Source organism: Argentina silus (assembly GCF_951799395.1).
Source record: "Argentina silus genome assembly, chromosome: 16".
Lineage (NCBI taxonomy): Eukaryota > Metazoa > Chordata > Actinopteri > Argentiniformes > Argentinidae > Argentina > Argentina silus.
The window spans coordinates 18316437-18338434 of NC_139670.1; the positions used below are offsets into that span (position 1 = coordinate 18316437).

General features: G+C 44.7%; 2 protein-coding genes across 2 annotated transcripts in view; one reads left to right on the plus strand and one right to left on the minus strand.

Annotated features, from left to right (window-relative positions):
• Positions 1-2307: 2307 nt before the first annotated feature.
• Positions 2308-2811, plus strand: grem2b (gremlin 2, DAN family BMP antagonist b; the record flags this gene model as incomplete). The annotated part of the gene is made up of 1 exon (XM_083688153.1): positions 2308-2811. One exon carries the CDS (start codon positions 2308-2310, stop codon positions 2809-2811), a length of 504 nt encoding a protein of 167 aa, XP_083544279.1.
• A 1030-nt stretch (positions 2812-3841) lies between these two features.
• The window catches only part of fmn2b (formin 2b), a gene marked incomplete at its 5' end in the record, with an annotated part of 51378 nt that continues 33221 nt past the window's right edge, over positions 3842-21998 (minus strand). The window contains 7 exons of the mRNA XM_083688224.1: positions 3842-5353; positions 5525-5606; positions 11275-11424; positions 12149-12200; positions 16202-16294; positions 20407-20527; positions 21340-21399. Coding sequence (XP_083544350.1) covers positions 5327-5353; positions 5525-5606; positions 11275-11424; positions 12149-12200; positions 16202-16294; positions 20407-20527; positions 21340-21399 — 585 coding nt within the window. The 3' untranslated portion in view covers positions 3842-5326. The remainder of the gene's footprint in view (positions 5354-5524; positions 5607-11274; positions 11425-12148; positions 12201-16201; positions 16295-20406; positions 20528-21339; positions 21400-21998) is intronic.

The following is a 21998-nucleotide window of genomic DNA, read 5'->3' on the forward strand; positions in this document are numbered from 1 at the left end:
ACAAATGAACCTTAATCTGCCTCTTCCTGTCCTGTAGGAAACTATGTGAAAGTGGAGGAAAGCTCTGAGGCTTGGCTGACCTCAAGGATCCCACCCAATCTGCAATCATGGAGGGGGAGAGAGGAAAAGGGGGAGGAGGGGGATAGAGAGGGGGTGAGGAAAAGGGGAGAGGGGAGAGGGGAAAGAGAGAATGAGGATAGGGGAGGGAGAGGGGAAAGGGAAGAGAGAGTGGGTGAGGGGGAGAGGGGGGAAGAGAGAGAGTGATGAGGAGATGGAGGGAGGGGAAGGGTGATGAGGAGGGGAAGGGAGAGAAAGGGTGAGGAAGGAGAGGGAAAGGAAGAGAAGGAGGAAAAAGGAAGGGGTAAAAAGGGAAAGCAGCCATGTCTGAAGAGATGTTTCCAAACGTTCAAGTCTAAACAGTAGGTTTGACAGGCAGTTTATAGATAAATGGAGCCACCCACAATCCACAGTTAGGGCACTTATATTGGACAACTCTAAGGAAACTAGATTATGGTCATATGGTTCTGCTAAATATGTTCATATACAGTATCTATAGCAGGCCTCAACCAGACCAAACCACAATATTGGATCCCACATCTTCCCTATTACATAGTACCCTAATTAATGATTATGTTTATTTTAACAATCTTTAAATGGACAAAATAGCAAATAACAGTTATGGCTCAATTCAGTCAGTTTTGTCTTCAACAAATTAATTTCCCGTTTTCCTGATGAGAAAATAAACAAAGACCTAAAGCAATAAATGAGTGATTGTTTAGATTTCGTGTATCACTTTGGTTTCAGCGGCTTCAAGCACTTCAGACATCTATCAATATAATTGCGGCTGCTCTTTAAAAAGCTCTCAAACTGCCAAACTACAGAGTAAACGTCTCGAGAGTTGGAACAAGGCAGGCTTTTGTATGTCTTGATGATGTGGCCATTTCCTCTAGGATGAACTAATAAGCAATAATAATGTATGGATGGATCATATAAATAAAATGATGATGCATTGTCACATCCAGATCCAAGAACCTTGATAAAATGAAAATGTTAAGTATGAATGCTAAAACCACTCAATGTAATCTTGCAAATGTCTTGGTCTGATTGTAGTTTGTTGCAGACAAAACAAGTCATTAGACAAATATTTACTATTGTCAATGTCCATTCCCTATCTAAGACAAGGTAGTGTAGTCTATCAACATTTGACATTTGTCACAAATTGTTAGTACAGTGTTACTACAACAGTAATAACACCTTTATGACACATTTTGAAATAATAAAAAAACATACATTTAAAATGAGCTCCAGTACATAGCCTTGGGTGATTTTCTCTGAGCTACTCAGCTCCATGTATGTTAAAACGGACTGAGACAGAGGTGGAGCAGTGCAGTCAGCTCTATAGAGTTATTGGCAGGGATTGGAATACTTTCATTGTTCTTTAATGCAGTCTAAGCTTATACTCTGCAGTTTACTCCTTAATGACCCGCTTAATGACAACTAGTCCCCTAGACAGGATTAGACCCTTGGACCGTTCTGAGCAGGGGAGGCTGGTGGAGGTAGAAATCGAAGGACAGGCTCATTGTAATGCATGTTTGATACCATTCTTCATTCCATTACATGCATTACGATGAGCCCGTCCTCTGATTTCTGCCTCCATCAGCCTCCTCTGGTTCTGAGGTAACCACGCAGCATGTTTACATTGAGAGTTGAGCGTAGGAACAGAAGAGGTACATGAACTTAAAAACGGCTTCAAAGCTGATACTCAGGTGTAGTTCAGGTGATTTCTACGATGTATTGCTGAAGCGTATGAGTTGATCAAAGATTTATAAAAGATAATATAAATATGCGTTCACCCTCCTCTTTCTGTGGATGCACAGCTAAAGTCCAGCAGCGTTACTAAAAGGTCAATCTTGCAACACCAGAATCTCCTAACTCACTTGTCGACAATCTAAAGTTGGCCTTCGTTCAAGCGCGTAGCCATTGGTTATTCTCCCAACCAGTGCCACCCACAGAACCCCCCCACACATCTCCCCCTCCCTGTTGCATTTGTGTGATTAGTCAAGTTCAGATGATGACTTATGTCCCCCCACCCCCAGGCCATAATTGAAGTGATTTTTGTCCAGGCGTAGTGCAGTGAGAGGTTAGCCTACTAAAACATGAACAGACCTTTTCAAGTCAAGTATGTTCTCCCTCTCTTCCCTCTGAATAAAAAACTACACATCCTGTAATGCTCATGATCCTAAGTGTTAACCATAAGAGGTTGAGACCAACACTGTCTAACATGTGATCTTTCCTGTTCCTCTCAGGATGTACTGGAAGTTTGTGCTGTCGGTCCTGCTGGCAGGGGTCCTGTGCACCGTGGGGGAATCCAGGAAGAACAGGCCCCAGGGCTCCATCCCCTCGCCCTTTAAAGGCAGCAACGGCAACACATCTGACCGACGCACCCGCAAGCAGGAGGTGCTGGCCTCCAGCCAGGAAGCCCTGGTGGTCACCGAGAGGAAGTACCTGAAGAGTGACTGGTGCAAGACGCAGCCGCTCCGGCAGACGGTGAGTGAGGAGGGCTGTCTGAGCCGCACCGTCATCAACCGCTTCTGCTACGGCCAGTGCAACTCCTTCTACATCCCGCGGCACATCAAGAAGGAGCAGGAGTCCTTCCAGTCCTGCGCCTTCTGCCGGCCGCAGAAGTTCACCACATTGACCGTGGAGCTGGACTGCCCAGACCTGCAGCCGTCCTTCAGGCACCGCAAGATCCAGAGGGTCAAGCAATGCCGCTGCATATCGGTCAGTGTCAGTGACTCTGGCAAGCAGTGATGATAACCTGCCTTCCTCTCCTTCTCTGTCTTTCTTGGACAATCCCTTCATTACGAACACTATTCCTCTCACAAGAGACAGTTTTTGTAAGACTTGAGTATACAAGGGTGCATTTCTTATTGACGACACATAGAAGGAGAAAGCTGAAAAGAGCCTTTAGGAGCCCGCTGTTTTAAAGTACTGTACTAAGCAATCACAATGAGAGGAAGAAAGCCTAGGGAGGAGGGTTCATGTTGACCCCCCCCCCTCTGAGACACATGGACATTTCTGTATCAAACGCTGTATAAACCCATCAGTATGAACTCTGTAGGTCACTTGGCACGTCCTGGCGCCATAGCAAAGTGTCTACACATGAGCACCATGGGAACCTCCATAAGAACGGACCTCCCAGCCACCACTACACCCTGACCTGACTCTAAAGACTGCTCTCTGGGACACTGTTCTCCTCTTCAGCTAGTGGGTGCTGGAAGGGGGGCGGCTACACAAAGTGGAGATGGGGAGGAGGCAGAGAAGACAGCTTTGTCCCAATAGTCTTAAATAGGTTAATTTCCTAGCCTTCTTTCCCTTATGACTTGTTAGGTGAAAGCACAGGGAAACTCCTATCCAAATCCCTTCAAATATTAATGGATACAAGGGTATCCTGCCTTTGGCAGGATTTGAGACGCATCCCAGGTATTATGGCCAACTGCAGCATCCTTCCTGTGGACCCACAATGGCACTATATCGTTCTGTACAAAAACACCATTATAACTAGCCTGAGCATTATAGAGAATATATCAAAAAATGGTACATTACAAGAAAATGTATATATCTAGAGAAATGAATAAATTATATACTTAATCTATACCAAGTGGAATTCAGTTTATTTTTGTTTGTATTTCCATGTCAGGATTGTTGACTGCATTGTCAAAGTTTGATGGTTATGAGATGTTATATCTAAACAATAAAATGTTTTTGATAAGTACGACAGGTCTTCAAATGAAATGTCACATGAAACCAAATAAAATGATGAATTTATTTATCCTTTTATTTTACATAAATTACACTGCTCCCAAACCAAATATCCAGTTGACACACTTATTGCACATGGGGTGGAAACCTGGAATAACTTCAGGATCTGTGATTGACACTTTGGGCCCAGGCCCGACATGCGGGGATTGACAGTAAAATGAACAGAGAAATAATATGTTTAATACTACATTACATAGATAAAATCATAGAATAGTACTTCAAATATATTTTAGTAAACCATGTCAAGCATTGTACTTCAATGCAAATCCATTATTCTTCAGATTACTTTCTTACAATAACATGTTATCAAACCAACACGACAGTTCAGGACCCCCCTCCCCGTCACCAACACGCACTGAGCTGACAACATTTTGGAACAACCACGGCATCGCTATGTATTTGAATTAAATTGCTTGCTTTGCAGAGTAGATGTGTAAAGCATGCCAGCTCTAACAAGACTCAATAACGTGGCAATAGTGAACATGGAGCTGTGGAGATGTACAGAAATGCCTTAACCGCCCACCACTATGCAGTACGGACAAAGAGAGAGCTCTTCTCTGCTGTCATTTAGTTCAGCTTAAAGTTGGACATCTGTATTCAGGGTTATGTTGATTTAAGAAGATCCAGCTAAGAAAAAACAAGATGAGACATTGTTGACTTTGACAAAACACACTACCATTTTTTTCCACCCCTGCTTTTCATTTAAAAATGCTTGTTAAGAGGGATTCTGAGACCATATCCCGGCGTCTGGGAGCTTCCATCGAAAAACTGCAGCTTAAATTTGGGCTTAAGAAGGGATGCATTCATATCAGCCAACTGGCTAAAAACAATAATACTGTGGACATCATTGTATTGTTGAAGTCACTGCCGTCTTCTAAGACGGAGTCTGACTGCGGTCTGAACTTCCAGCCTTAAAAACATCTTCACATGCCACTCTCTCATACACAACTCAATCATGTCCTTGTCTTTTTCATTACATGTTCACAGTCGGGCCCCATTTGGGATGCACCTATGGGGTTATACACATTTATTGCTTTAAAACACATGTATGTATGTGTATGCAACAACAAGCTGGAGCAAGTCAGTTTTTTGTCATTTCAGGGAAGTCAGGAGGTGGATAGGGTGTAAAAATGAAGTGTTATCCAGTATCTTCCAGTACTCCTCAATGTGGAATGCTTATTCAGACATGATCCCTGAATGCCATTCAGTCCATTTCATGTCCATTTGTCCAATCAGGAGTCCTGGTGTTGTGACAATCTGACGCCTCATTGGTTGGATGTTGATTTGGCCAGCAAAGAAAAGAAGATAAGGCTGCAAGTCCACAGAGCAGGCTAGTAAGGGAGACGGCGGTTGGAGTGAAAACTAAATTCAAAAGGTTCTTGTTAAAGCCTAAGTGCTTCATCTGCAGGAACATGAAGTCCAACTTTATTTGTCCTCTTCTCCCCCTCCATTGCCACTTACTCCTGGCAATCGACGAAATGTACCACATACAGTAGAAAGTCTGTCATATCTTCATGCCCAGCTTGGCTTTCTGTGAAACACAACATGAAACTTGAGTCAAGTACTTTAAAAAATCTCCCCTAATAAGTAACGTTGCCAGAGACCCCTGAAGACATGCGTCAGCTCTCCAGCTAATGCCCAGGCTTTAGCTTGGCATGAAATGATAAAGAGAAGGAATGGATACATGAAAAAATGCACTTACGATTCCAGAGGCATGTTTAGGTTTGACACTATAGCTGGCCTTCTCCTTGGCTTGTCTGAAACATTCTTCAGCCTTCTTTAACCTGGATTGCAAAAAACAAAACACACCGTACAATCACATGACAACCATATCATTCAACTTTGGGCCACTATGCAAACACAAAGGATGTCACCATTAGTCTCTACAGTGACGCACAGAGGTCAAAGTTCCTGCCCCATACAGGAGTCGACCCCTAAGGCCATGTTGCATTACAGTGCGAGAGAGAGAGAGGGTGGCAGACCTACTCTAAACAGGCCTTTGTGTTCAACTTGGTCTAAAAGAGCCACGCTCGGGTGATGATGCGATCAGAGCTGCCCACCCAACCTTGCCTGGTGGTGGCTGTGCTAGAATAGTCCCTGCCAGGGGAACCCGAGCCATGGTACCAGAAGGTGCCCTGCCACACTCCAAAAACAAAACTAATCCCCATGTCTAATGCCACTCTTGTACCAGCTCCTTGCCTCCCACCCCTCCCCCTGAATATTGGATCCACCCAAACCAGGGCTCCGGACTGGAGTAAGGACCTGAGGGGCACAGGCACGGTGCATCCAAACATGTGCGGGTCACAAGCAAGCATAATCGCCCTTAAACCCCCTGCCATGGTGGGCCAAGCAACTGATCCTTACACATGGGCCTCCTGTGGGATAAACAAGTCGAGAGGGAGAGGGAGAGAGAGGGAGCAAGAGTGAGGGAGCAAGAGCGAGAGACCTGTGTGTTCCAACCATCACGCTGTACTATACACACACACACACACACACAATCCGGATGGACACGTTGAGTGATTCATGGTCAGGACCTCACGGCCCAGTGCTGCTGTGTAATGATATAGGTCGTAATCGGATAAGGCTTGGATCAAAATGGTTCAAGCTCCATTCATTCCATTTTCATGAAAAGGGGCTCCCCAGGCCAAAGCTCAGGGCAGGGCAGGACAGGGGATGGTAATTGGTGGGTTAAATGGGTCATTCTATGAATTCTATATCTATGGGGTTAATGAGGTTTGGCAGCCCTGGCGGTGGCTCTCCATTGGAGACTGGTGGAGTCAAGCAGCCCTACAGTCTCAGTCTCTGAGGCCTTTGTTTACTGTAAACTCCACTGTGCTCCTTCAGACGGGCACATCTGCTGGAAGGAAGCCGACTACAGACTGCTCTTCCTGTGTGCAGGCAGGCGAGAGAGGAGACAGACAGAGGTGAAAACTGGGAAGAAGAGACAATGAAGGAGAGTGGGAAAGAGACGCAGGGAAGCAGAGAAAGAAAGCTAGACAGAGACAGAGCAAGAGACGCCTCCTCTTGACCAACTTTAATTGGTCCTGACATATCTCCATGTAGCACAGTTGCTTAATCTCAGCGGTTGGAAGTTCTTAAATCTGACACACTCTTACCCGCCGCCGACCAAAAGCCCTGTTGTGCTTCCGCAAACTCCGCAGCCGCCTCGTGCCTACTGGAGGCGGATGACTGCGGCCAGGAAAGCAGATCTATTTACGAGCCGACACTCAGCTTCTGACACCTTCTTCGACTAAACAAGGGGTGAGGAGAGGGGAGGGGAAGGAAGGGGGGGGGGGGGGGGGTGCTGTACATTTCATCTCTAATTTCCTTGACCTCCAAACCATCAAAAGAAGCCACAGATTTTCTCCAGTACCATAATTGGAAATGTGTGAGGCAATGGGCTGCTGTAATTGTACCAAGTTACTGACACATTGGCTACTTTATGAGGGGGCTGCCTTTGACGCCAGAGGAAAGTAGTCGTGTGGTCTCCCTGTAAAATCCCCCTGATAAGGTATGTGTTTGTGTGTGTGTTTGTCTGAGGATTTGGGGCTGTGCACTACATGTGAACACATTGTCGGTGTTTTTGTATGTTGTGATTAAAGAAAATCCATTCAACATGAACTTCGTCCAAATTTGTCCAAGAATATATTCCAAGAGGCAGGATAATTTATGGGTTTAAGACCTTGCTCTGACTGTAAAATGAATGATAAAGTCTGAGTAATATTCATTACCAATTGAAAAGTTTCCAGTGGGTTGGGAAATGGTTCTCTATTTCACTTTAAGATAACTGAGGTGCGATCACAGGGCAAAAGATGACGAAAATAACTAATGACAACCTGTGTGTAAAGCTACCCGATATAAAGCAAGAGTTAATCTGTCCTTTGGGGAAAATAGAAATGACTCACCTTCCTTACATTAAAGGCACATTAAGCAAATGTGATGTAGATATTTGGGGTAAAAAGAAAAAGAAAAAAGAGAAACATAATTTGGAGGAAGATGAATTTGTTCTCTAAGTGTGCTCTCACTCCAGACCGTGCAAAAGCTTGAAGTGTTTACACCGGAGAGAGTTATGAGGCGTCCATAAAAGCCTAGCCAAGTTGGAGACACGATTGCAGTCATGTGAGAGAAAGAGAGAGAGAGAGTCAGTAGTTTTAAACACCACGCAGTAAAAATACATTTGGAATTATTCAAGAAAAAGAAAAACCTTGACTACACAATGAGAGGTCTTGCTTGATCTAACAGAATCTTGCTCATGTTCAGATGATCAGAATGCTCATGTAGCCTCAGCACAGGAGGGCTGCTTGCAGGTGTGCGCGCTCCCTTGGAGATCCAAATATGGCCTGTTTCTTCTCTACAGGGTCACGCTCCGTTCCAGAACTTTCTCCCGGCTAATGATTAAGGAAGCAGGAGTTGCAAGATTCTGACAATTACCAGAGAAGGGACTCCCTCAGCTGTAAAAAGGTTCAGCATGAGCAGTCAGACAGGGGGGGGACCTGGAGGCAACAGGAACCATCTCCTCTAGGAGACGTCAAGATAGGTGGGATCATTTCTTTAATCCTGTCCGGTTCTTGAACAAAAAAAAAAAAAGAACAACATCTACGACCGGTAATTAGTCGAACAAGATAATTGGTAGATGTCAAATGATGAAATTAAGTGAAAAGAAAGAACACGTTTAACAACTACAACATTTTCAACGTCAATCTTGAATGTCAAAGAAAATCTGACAGCTAGAAGATGTTGCTTTTGTCTTAATCATTTGAACATGCCTGATTAATCAAAATGGGGTTGTACATGTTAACCATAACTAATAATACCAACATCTTTGTTTTGAGCAGACTGCAAATGAGGGAAAAAAACATGGCTCATGACTAGAAACTACACTTAATCAGGACACTCTGATAAGAAATGTCCCTCAGGCCTAAGGGTGAAGTTGAGTTGTGGTCGTACTGATCGGTAGGTTATTTGAAGACGTTCCTGTGGCATTGGATTGGAGGACAACCTCTTGCAGCCACTTCAGTGCTTAGAAGGCTAAAACGCTTTTAAAAATCACTCAAGCCAGTGAGAAGAGAGGGTCACTTGCCAGCCACTTCACATTCATAACGTTGTCTAAATGCCTGTGTGTCAGACGGATCCGTTTCTCCTGGCTCCGAGCGGACTCTGCAATGAGACACCTTTACACCTTGCATCCCCTCCCTTCCGGCAGAGAGACGCACTGACAATGTGACAAATTAACGGCAAGCAACGTGCTAGGGAGAAATTCTTTAGTGGCTTTAGGTGCCGTTGGAGAGGAAAGGCAAACACAAGGCTGCTGATGCTGTGATTAAGAGGGGGACTAATGGAGGAGGAAAGGCAACACTCCTCCAGTGTCTCGGTTGTGGGAACGCTTCCATCTGATAGGACACGTTGCTCTCGGGGGCCATTCAGTACAGAATCACTTAGCGGTGGCGGAGAGAGGGTAGACTGTCAACCGTCTTTTCACAAAAAGCCTCTTCTGTATGGCCGAGGTGCTAACCTTCACTGCGCTCCGTGAGTTGGGGTGTTTCAGTGTAGGTCTTGTTACACCTCATTATAGGCAAGACTTCTGAACCTGCGATCCCTGTCTCCAGTTAAATACCATGTTTTACATAAGAGGTTCATGTCAAAGGAAGGAGGCAGGCACTCATGTTTTCTATGCCTTCCAGTCTGTTGATGCAGAGAGGATCGCCTCAGGTAAGGCCATCAATTCAAATGAGGATTGGTGTGGGCTGGGGGGGGGGGGAAATATCCCTCAAATTTCCTGGAAAACAGAAACACTTGAGACCTCTTTGTTTACTAGAACAAATAGTGAAATGGCAATCTGAACGAGGGACGATGTGCCTCTCGCTATTTTCTTAAGAAACCACTTCCTCCATCCTCAGCAGGTTAACCATGCCCTGGAAGAAACTGGGCTCTGAACGTTCCATCTCTTGCAGAGGGGCACTGCGGTAAGAGAGGAGCTGAGGCGTTCCGGAACGTTCCGTATACGTTCAGAGAAACCCGATCTAAACTGTACATTTCAGAGCTGATGCAGACAGATAGGCACGGTCCTTTGGTGGCGGTCTCAAATGAATAATGTAAAAACTGTGCCTTATCTGTAGTTGGCGGCACAGGGCTAATTTGTGCTTGTTGACTTTGGACGTTATCGGGAAACCTCATCGAACCACTGGAAGCTAACCATACCAAGTCAAGTATTCTTTTCATTATTGAGGTTGAACAACTTGATCTGGTTCAGCAACGAGTTTGCCCCATTTTTGAATGAATTTTAATGAGGCAGATATAATCTAATATTAAACATATGAGGCATGTTATGGGAAACTTGTGTTTAAAGACGAGTTTAGCGACAGTGACAGAATACTAATACAGGGGGAAAGACCTCCCAATACTTGTTCTACATGGTTGCTGGAAAGCATGTGTAGCTCAGGCCTCAACCAATCAGGGATGAGTTTCCTGAAAGCTTTGGAGCACTAAGACCTTTACATTGTAATACCCATTGCCTAAAATGTACTTTAATTGTACTAAAGGGGAAGCTTACGCCTAGATGTGTTTATCACTTCTGAGGTGAATGTGAACAGCGTAAGCAAGCATAAACAAAAGCCAGCACAGACAGATCTCCAACTAACCACAGATTTATACCTCTATCCACCTCTCCACCTGCTTTGATGTTTCGGAAGAGGGGAAGAAGACCACCGCAAGACCACGTCAAAGCCTGTTGGTCAGGGGGTGGCTCTCCATACAAATAAGGGAAGATTCATCTCCTACCAAGAGTAACGAATGGGAGGAATGCTGCGGAGTCCACCTTCACTTGTCACAACAAAGGGCTTCTCCATCACTCAGTCAGGGCCGGCCACAAGGTGTAACAAATTTGACCTCAGAGGGAGCTGTATTTTCCAGCCTAGTCTGACAGATAGCTTGCCAGGGAGGGGGTGTGGGGGTGGATGTGGGGTTGTGATACAGACCTGTCATATTCTCCTTACTGAGAGTTTTATTGCAAACAAATGTTGAGGAGCAGAGGGGATGGCATGCGTAAGTATTTGAGGTACCACCGCCACGTTATTATAGATCAGACAAGTGCCAGTTCTCTGAATGTATAGCAAGCTCTCCAAAATAAAAAAAAGCCCCCCCATTTGACAACATTCAAAGAGTAACCTGGCTGAGCCAGCGTGGTGAATAAATCAAATGCTAAAGTGCAAACACTGAACCCCTGGGGGGAAAACGCATTCAAGTGTAACATTCCATCTCTTTTCAAAACTGAGAAGGTAATATATTGAACACTTTAAATCGAGTGTGTTGTTCTTTCATTTCTAATAGATGAACTGAGGGTAAAATGACTCGTATCCATGAGTATCACAGAAACCAAGCACATTCTTTCAGGCTTACAGTAATGCGCCCAGTAAATTAACTGTTCTTCAAAAAAGGTACAGGAGAGACGCCTACCTCTCCTGTAGGATCAACTTGTTCTCCTTCTTCCACAAGTCTTTGAAGTCAGTGGAGAACTCGTGCCACACAGAGAAGAACGTGTTGGGGGAAACCTCTTTCTCTCCCATCTTTGCCTTGACCGAGAAGAACACCGTTAACTCCAAGAATCTAAAGGCAAAAAGAGGATTAAATGGTGTACATGAAGAGATTGTTTTGTGATATTTAATGATACTCTTTAACTCTTTTTTTTTTTTTTTTTTTTAAGTTCTATTAAAAACATTTTCAATTATCAATCAATAACATTATGCTTGTTGGACAACAACAGTGTTTGCTTAAACTGAATAAAAACAAAAAAAATTAGAGCCATATTTCCTGGCTAAGGTTATTGGATTCTTCTCTAACTCAATTAAATGGTTTAGAATGTTTTGTCTGCATGTCAGATCCCATAGATGTAATGTAACGTACTGATGAGTGTACCCGTCTCTGTTTGATGTGGAGTAAACATGCACAATGTTGTAGTTGCTATCTGTGGAGAAGCTAATTGCGATTGACTTTTATAAAAAACAAAAAACATTTACAGTACTGTATGCCGTTTCTAGATTACAATAAGTTGCATGCACGCATACAGTACGTAATGTTGTCAGCATGATGTTTCCATAACCCAACATTGTATATTTGCCACTCAGTCACCAGTGTTTCTGCAGATCTAATTTGAACACAATTTAAATAGGTAATTATGAAATACATACAAATGTTTGCAAAAGGGCTAACTTGGAAGGCAGTGGCCTTTCAACCCCATGAAAAGCAATGTGGGATGTAATTAGGAAATGAAGACAAACGAAGGTTGCGTCACGTCATGACTGCACAGAATCTTGTCAGAAACGGCTCTTACATCTTATGAGTCCTGCTGAGCTGGGTCTGCTGAGCCTCCAGTTCTGATTTAGCTGGAGGAGAGAGAACGACAGACAGGGTTTAGAGAGCCTTCCTCCTTGAGGGGGAAATACAATTAATTGTACTCAACTATTCAGCTCAAAAGGCACAACAACCTCTCGAAATGACATGACAAAACAGGAGCGCAACATAAAAATGTGCACATTTTCTCTTCACAGTCCTCCATCACACTTACAAGCATTATCACTCTAAATGAAGTTGCTCTTTGCCATCAGTATTGCTATAATTACTGTTATAATACTCAAGTAACATCTCATCAACAATGCAGTCCTTATGTAACAACTGATCAACTTTATGAATATTCAAGAGTGCTGTATTGCAATAACATGACAATTACTACAGTGCTAGGCCTACAGTGCATTCCAACATGTTGATACAATTGTGTTACTATTACAGCTTTACTTCACATATAAGAAAGTAGGTGTTACTGAAGTCTGAAGTCCTTAAGCATATACTACCGCTAGTTAATGTTTTACAAGTCTTGGAAGTCCCGCTGTTTTCAAGGGGTGCTATCAGCAGGGCCTCATCAGGATTAAGCCCATCTGAAAGGCCTGGTCTCTGGTGGCGGCAGGGAGGTTGGCCCCGGCTCTAGTCAGTGTTTGGAGAGGCTCTCTGCTAATATACTGTTTACTTTGTTTTCCTCCAACAGTGTGTCTGGATAAGCTCTGTCTCATATTCAGGTATGATGCATCTCTACTAATCCGATGTGATTAACTTATTTTAGTGCCTTTGGCACTGTGTGTGTGTGCGCTCTCCCTATGGCAGTAGTATCTTAGTCTCAACAGTCTCTTTTTGCGGCAGAGGATGTTACATTTCAATAGGAATTGTTAGCAAACATGTAATATACTTTAGGCTACAGCAGAGCATGTATGTGATGGTGTATTGTTTGGGAGGCTACTGAGGCTTGTAGCAAAACCACACTAGCAACTCCATTTCTGTTCTCCTGTACCGTGGTGCTCCTATGGGGGCAGAGACTGTCAGCACCAATCCTTCCTCTGAACTTTTATCATTCGTCAAATCAAAGGAAAATAACCTCATCTTATCAACGGTCACAAGAGTGGGCATATTATCACAGCAATGGAAACAGCTCTAACTCAGTGTGTGCTCTACCTGTTTAAAACCTCTCTCCTCTCCCAGCCATAACAATCGACCACAGCTAGTCTCTATACCATATCCCAGAGAGGCAGGAGGAGATCTCTCAGCTCTGATCTACAGCTCTCCCTTTCAGGGAAATTTCAGGGAAATCATGCCATGTAATTGAAGCCAGAGGCCACATCTGAGCTCCTTGACATGTTCTGATATGAAGATCTGCTGCTCTTCAACACTAAATCTTCCCCATTGATCTTAAAACCATATGGTACCTATTGTTTGTCGACAATTAATCAGGAGGCCAATGCAGCTAAGGATAAGACGCCTAGGCTTTGTGGGTTAATTGTTAAATGTGTTTTGGAGTAATTATAGTAGATTCTCTGTTATGATTTGTAAATCAACATCCATCGGATCATTCTCTGCTTGGTAAATCAATTCAATTCGCACCATCATTTGTTACGATCCTCAATTCAAATTCTGAATTGTATAAATCAGTTTGCGTGAGAAAGGGGCGGTCTGGCAATGTTGTCTAGTGCAGTGCAAGCTCTTTGCCAGCGTTAATGTCATCTGGAAATTTACATGAGAATACTTAAGAATCCTGGAAGCAAAATAAATGGGATCAAAAATACTGGAAGTATTGCATTATGGTTTCAATGAAACACAGGCACGCAGAGTATTCCTTTTTGAAGTTCAAAAAATCCCATCATACACAGGAATGTATTGGAAACAGTGAAGAAAGGAAGAAGTGGGAACATCGGTCCTAGACAAAACAACACTACTCTTCAGGGTCTGCTTTCACTTTTACACCACGGTCGGTTTCATGGTCAAATAATGACAAGTGTTGACACTGAGGGGGTGGCAGTCTGTTTTTTTCCTGGGATTACAAATAACAACAATGTGAAATTCTTCTGTCAGACAAGGCTTTGCTGAGAATTCTGTCTGGAGTCACTCCTTGTCGTGTGTCGCGTCAGACCGTTAAGAGTTCCCTGAGAGAGGGAGGGCTTGGTCCAAAGATCAAACAACCCACTCTACCCCAGCGCCGCCATCGAAGAGGCTCCCAGACCCACTGACATGACCAGACCCTCCCCGTAAAATACTTCAAGACAAAACATTCCATATGCAACAGTTTAGAATCCCATTTGAATATAAAGTGCTTTGGTGCATAACGATAGATCGTACAAACACTCTGAGGTTATTGCCCGATGTGTACTTATTCAATCAGCCGGATACACTAAAACAAACAGTGGAAAACACATTTAGGAACATTTTTTAAAAACAAGTGAATAAGATATCTGCAGATGTTTGTTTGAGTATTACAGTTTGATCACCTCTGCTCATTCCAGTTCTAATGAGACGTCCCTGCTGTATAAGCCTGGAAGGTAAACATGGTGGGAACCCTCCCTGGGCTGTTCACACTGAGTGTTTATTTTGGTTTTTGACATGCTTACAGAGAGAGAGAGAGAGAGAGGAGAAAAGAGAGCAAGAGAGAGACATGCATGCATACATACAGAAACAGAGAGTATGCGAGAGAGAAAGAGCACCCAACCACCAAGCACCTAGAGCTGAGTTGAGTAGGCTGACAGTGTTGTGGGAGTGTCAGCTCAGGGGAAGTAGGGCTTCCTCAGGGGCAGGGCAGGGCATCAGGGGTCAGTGCCCTGGGTGCTCGCTGACAAATTGAGCACAGTTGCGGTGAGGAGACTTGCCCGCGAAGCCCTTCGCAAGGCTTCTGGTGTCTAGAGGGAAGAGACCCCAGCCTCTAGTTGAGACAAGTGTGCGATGATTGGGAGGGGTGGTGGTGTGAGAGTGTATGTGTGCGTGTGAGAGAGATGGGGAGGTGGGGGCTCTGGCAGGGACAGGGAGCTATAGTGCCTGGGTGGACAGAGATGGGGGGGCATTATGTGTTGGGGCAGACAGCTCAGGGGTTAAAGCCCGACACCCCCCCCAGGACTCCCCCCACCGAGGTCCTCGCGGGTCACATGCAGAGATTAATGGCCACGCCAGGGTTACCAGCATCTCATGGTCGATAGAACTTCAAGGGTCGTGACACATTATCCAAATGCGTTAAGTGGCGCTGCGTCCTCAACTGGCTAATCGTAGCCAGACTACGGCTCACCCGCTCAACAATTAACCAGGATGCCACTGTCACTTTGATTTATAATAGCTTCCAATGGGTGAAATTGCTGTCAATGATCACTAAATTCTTTAAGGAAAGAGAGATGGGGAATTTGAGGAATTTGGAATTCATACGATCCAGCAAAATTGAGGCAAGACAATGAGGGTAACTGCATGCAGTGTATGGGAACAAGAAAGATGTCATCTAGATCTGTTATGACCGATATTAGCAGAATATTAATTAACATTACAAGAACCCCTGTGTAGCCTACTTACAATCAATAGGCCTCATCGTCATTATCGTCACTTTATCACACATTCTATTCCCCAGACCAGATCAGACCAGACCAGACCAGGCCAGGCCAGGAATGATCTGGTGTCTGGAGTTGGAACAACAGTAGTCAGTTGAGCATTTCATGTGCTGTCTCAGACCAATGGAGCATCCCCCACAAATGACTTTCCTAGACACACCCCCCCCCCCCCCCTCCCCCATGACTGTTTTGATGGGGTAGTTGTGGTGCTTGGTAAAACCTGATGTGGCTGTTCTGATGGTAGTTGTGGTGTTTGGTCATGTCTAGTGTAGCTGTTCTGATGGGGGTAGTGGGGTATTTGTGTGACTATTCTGATGGGGTAGTTGTGGCGGTAGAAACCTGATGTGGCTGTTCTGGTGGTAGTTGTGGTGTTTGGTAAAGCCTGGTGTGACTGTTCTGCTGGGTGTAGTTGTGACTATTCTAACGGTCGTTGTGGCTTGGTGTTAGGTAGTAGAAGGCTGGTGTGGCTGTTCTGCCCTCACCTTGGCTCAGGAACTCCTCCATGTTGTCCTTGAAGGGCTGCAGGTGTTCCTCTGAAGACACCTTACACACCTTCTCCACCTCTGCAGTGCACGCTGTAAGACACACACAAAAATACACTTCACATCACCTTGCTTTTGTACTGTAGCTGTCAATACTCTAGTAACAATGTTGTGTTAACATGCTACAAAGACATCTGGTCATTGATTTGTCATTACACATAGGAACATGTACATGTAGATACAATATTACCATATCATTACAATGTTAAAACACAGGTATAAAGCAACTTAATGTAAAGTGATACTGGTAATGTCTGGTGACCAGTTGTCTAGTCTTAAGACTAGCTCAGCAGGATAGGTTAGGTTGTCTTATTTTAGTTACTTAGTTTCACATCCCCCTCCCGTGCCTCAACACCACACACCAGTGAAAACCCTAACCTTTCCCCAGTAACTTTATTACAGATTGATAAATCAGAGTGACGTCAGAGTCGGAATGTTTTCTGTGAAGGAATGCGCTTCTGAGCAAATAGGTCTATTATATGTTGCCCCCCCCCCCCCCCCCCCCCGTGCCCCTCGTTGGCTGAATGATGCGTCCTGTGGAATTCTGGAACTTCCATGAAGCTCAGAGAGTCACGCACAATCAATGGCCGTGATGAATTAGATGGAGCTGCCGGCCTGGCAAATACCAATCTGAATACCATCTGGACTATTAGAGGCATTTAGCTGACCTGTGGCAGGGGAGAGGGCCACATTGTTGAGGTTACCTAGTTAACATAACCTTGCCTGCACATCTGCTACTGCTGTTTAGCCATCTCACTGACCCATGCCCTGTAATAACAAATTGGGATCACAGATACAGGGGAGCTCTCGGAGGATGGGCAGGCTGGAGACATCGTCTGTGTGTCTCTCTCTCTCTCCTGTACAGACATTACCCTGGGACCCTCTCTTCAAGACCACCAGTACACACACCAGCGGGATGGATAGGGGGACCTGTTTGTTTTGACATGGTAACAACTGAATATCCTCCTCTGCTGTAGCGTAACCCCGCCATTTAACCTCAAGAACTGGATCTCATTTCGGGGCTGATAGCAGTGCCGGCGGGTCGTTTTAGCTGTCCGGAGACGTGCATGTGCTGAGAGCCCCCATCCCCCCCCGCCGGCCCCTTCCCAGCATCCTTTACACTGCTTGACTTACTGTAAGAAAGGACGATGCAGGGGGCACAGTGGGGGCTTCCGTTTGGATAACAGGCCTTGTTGGGATTGTGAGAGTGTGTGTGTGGGGGGGGGCTGGGGCAGTTACAACAGAACTCCCAGACAGATCGAACCAACTGCTAGCGTTGTGATGATGTTCTGTCATCTGGTTTCCATTGGGCGAGGAGGCTCTGGCAGCTGGTAGTGATTAGAGGAGCAGTGCTGCTCTGTTCTGTATTGATCACAGCTCCCCATGTTCCATACTGGCCCAGCACATGAGGACATTCAAATGAGCACTCAAATGTTCTCGGTCAACTAAAGAGCTAAGGGTATCTGCCATCGGGTTTGTAAAACAAGAGGAACAAATAAACACTGTAGATTATCAAGATGCAAGATGGAGGTAAATTTGAATTTAAAACTGATTTCAATGGCATGTGGGTGATTGTGTCATATGGGAGAATGAACGCAAGGCAGACGCTGGGATGTCTGGGAGAAACGGGAACTCAACCATACTCTCCTGCTCACAACCTGGTCATATGTCTCTCTCTCTTTCCCTCTCTCTATCATACTAGAGGGGAAGAGAACCAAGTTAAGCCCGGCGTCCAGTGTGGCAGGACTCCCACAGCCAGAACCCATGAGTGCCAGGCTTGGGAAGTGTGTTTACACAACTCTCCCCTGCTTCCTCATTTCATCATTTAATGACCGCTTTGGAATTGCTTCTGAAAACAAAACAAAAAAAACCAGAAGAATCGGGACGAAATTGGCAGAGCCCAATTACTGGGCCGCACAGGGTCTCTGAAACAGGACTGGCCCCTCCGTGGCCTAGGAGGACAGCCTTTGACCGGAGCAACCAGGCCGCTTTGTAGACGGTTCAGCTTTAATCCACTTGACTGATAAGACAGAAGGGGGGAGAGAGGATGGGGGGGGGTTAAGTCCATCCGAATGAGGAATTTAAAAAAATGAGTGGCGGAAAGAGAAGAAAAAAACTAAACAGTGAGGTCTGCTTGCCATTTCAAAATGCGTTAACAACTTCCAGCCTCATAAATGGTTGACCTTGGGAAACAACCTTCCGCTTTAACGTCCGTGTTCAAAGAAGCGCGTCCCACCAAGGTTGCAAGCTATGCATTTACATCAATATTTACATATGGAAGTTGGAGTTGTGGCAATTTTGTCAGAGCTTGCTGGCAAAGAGGTGGATAATTTGTGTAATAACTCATGCATCCCTTGTTTAATGAGTATGGAGCTATGGTAAAACAGAGGGCTTACTATGAAACAAACAGGATTTCTGTGTCATGTGCTTTTATATGGTATGGAACTTCAATCTAGGGGACGCCGTCAGATACAGTGTAACATGAGGGCTTTACACACTGCAGAGCCCAACTCAAACACGCTGTGCTGGCACCTGTGGGTTTTTCTCTCACATTGCTTTTTCCAGCACTGTTTTAGTAACTGTGGTGGATGCATCACCAGGCCAGTCCAGCACAGCTCAGATGGGCTCTGTAGTGGGAATAAGGTACAGAGGCAGCATGCTGGAGGACTAGATATGCCGGGAGGCAGAGGGGAAGGGGCTGGGTTGTCGTGCTCAGCCTGGGAGCGGGCAGGCAGACACCATGGTGAAGGGACACATCAGAAGACAGGCTCATTGTGATGCCAGCAACAGAATGAGGAGTGGTACGTGTTGGATACCACTCAATGCATCACAATGAGCCCCATCCTCCGATTTCTACCTCAACCAGCCGCCCTTGCTGTGGAGTCATTGGTATAGCAAGGAGGAGCTGAAGCAGCATGAAGCAAAGGGCCCTGGAGTCTGCTGTATATACTGTCAGTATGCTGGTCACTACACAACACATAACTCTAAACTCACTCACACACATGCAAAATATGGATAGTACAGTTTATCAGTGTCATCCCTCTCAGCACATCATAACATTGTCTTAGAATATTAGAATATTGCACTGTGTGCAAACTAAAGACGCAATTATTTCCACTTCTCAAAATGCAGTTAACTGAAGTATACAGTTTGCAGTTTCTAGTGAACATAAATGGTTTGATGTCATGTGGCAGCGCCCTCTGATAACGTGCGTCTACTCCATTTGGGTGCAGTTGAAAAAAATAGGCAAGAGTTGTGACTTTCCCTTTGAAAAGGGTGAAGAAAAAAAAAAAAAGGGCAGATGTTTTAGATCAAGCGAGCCACAGAACTTAAATGCAAGCAGGAAAAGGCCATTGCTTTAGCTGGCTGGCAGTGTGCAAAGACGTTAAGATGCTACAGATACCGACATGTCCTAGGATTTGTCTGGGCTATAACTCTCAGAGACAGAGCTGCTATCTCCAACAAAAGGAAGATTGACTTGGTCACTTTAGATAAAAAGCTCCTTAGATCCCCGAATATCCTTAGATCCTTAGAAAACCCTAAAAGAAAGTCCTTAAGTCGACCAATTGAACGACCAGACCCATTCATAAATTCATGGATTATTTTCAGAGCGTAATCACAGTAGCGATTGTCTTGGTCATTTGCGATCAAACCTGAAGCGTTCATGACATCTGAACATGCTAAACAGAATTCTCCTCTCTTATTGGTTAAGACAGATAGATGGACAGTTTTAAAAACCAGCCCAAAGTGCTGGTGGTCAGGCCTTGGTTCAGATAGTATTTAACATTTTTTAAATACTTTGAGACTTTGCTTTAGCCTGCCTGGAGTGCCAGATGGGCGGGGTTTGGACTTGTGGGACAGTCCCATTGGCTCTATTGGGCCAGGCAAAATCAAGCACAGCAAAGTATTGTCAATGATTTCAAATCCAATTTGAACCCAGATCTGCTGGTGGTTATAAACCAGAGAGGGGGAGGCTTTATCGGCACTAAAACCCCAACCCCTCACTTCAAGGCTGGGGCAGGTCGATGGAGATGACAGCCTCAGACAGGCCATGGCTTGAAGATGGTTATCAGTGGCGGGGAATCTGGTCCCACAAAACCCCTCGAGATACCCCCAAGAATTCCAGGGGTAAGAGATTTAGTTACCTCGGAGATCTTTCCTTAACTTGCCCAGATCCTTTTCAAAGTCCTCAAACTTCATCTGGGAGGCCTGAAAGAGGTCCTGGGGCTCGGGGATGGGGTAGAGGCAGGTCTCCCTGCCCGCGTCCTGAAACCCAAACACATGACCTTAGTGGCGCAGGGACATTAGTCAGGCTGCCAGACAGAGGCTAAGAATGTGCTCTGAAACAGCAGCAGAGCAAGCCCCTGAAGAGTTACACACCGCACACACACAGACAGACACACACACACAGTGGGGATGAAGAGTGTGGCTGGGGTAGTATAAAAAAATAGTGTTTTGTGATAACTACAGGCTTGTGGGAAGTATGGCAATGTAACGTAACCAGAAACAAGAGCATTTAGAAGACAAGAGCATCAAGGAAGCTACATTTCAAATCCAGACTGGAAGCTACATTTCAAATCGCACACACGCACAGCCAGGAGTTCTGAAAGGGATGAACCAAACACACAGGCACAGTGTAATCAAAGTGTGTATCATCCCCCTTAAAAAGAAACAGGGTTTCAACAAATGTATACAAACCTGAATACATTGTTGTGGATCAAAGAGACATTTCAATTGGACACATTGCTGAGCACATCTGAGAACATGCTCATCTCTAGGCTCGTCCTGTGGGTTGTTTTTGGCCGCATGCTAACTCCTGTGGTATCATATAGCTAAACACCTTATTTACAATGGGCTCCCTTTGGATGTGGTGCCAGATATAACTGACTGCAGGCCCGGCAACAACAGTGAGCATTAGTTTCCGCCGAAAACGAGGGAGGGAGGGAAAATAAATAATGTTTAAAAACAAGCGCTGTTCTACCTCCGTGCCAAGAAAAGAAGAAAGCGGAGGCAGCTTAAAAACCGACACATGAAAAGTGCTTGGAGAGGGGACTTCAATAATTAGGTTCAAAACCTACCTCGTCAAAGTGCCTCAGATAGTACGCCACAATATAGGACAAAAGGCTCCGCGTGTTGTCCTGCAAATGGAGGAAAACATCAGAAATGTGTTTTGTTCAAGAACATCATTTTTTTTGGCCTGAAATACTGAGACACTAAATCAGTCTTCCTATTTTTCCACACAAATAGTTCTGTTTGTTTTTCAAAGTTTCATTTTTCAAAATCCCACTATAGAAACCATAATGTACTAGGTATGGTAGGAGCATGAAACATTCTCACAGTTCAATCAATGACAGAAAAGTCACCATGTTTTTCATTAAAACTTGAAGAGGGGGTAGTATACAGTACAATATCAGCCATCTATACATGCATTGCCTACCATGGAATAAAGATGATCTTTGTTCTAGAAAGCTTTTGGGAAACCCCTGCAAAGAATCACTGCCCATTTTAGAACAGCCATATATGACAGTGTAACCATCGGAAATATTCCTTTTTTGTTTTTTCTTCCCTTTCTCTAGTACTGTGACTGATTGTGCCACTTATTCTTATAGAAAGTCTTACTTGCGATGACTGTCATGTATAGTTTTTTCACTTAGTTTAAAGCAGAATTTTACCCAATAATCCAGTGTTGTTTTCATTATTCAATAGTAGACCCATTCACAAAAAAAAAGTCTTGTCT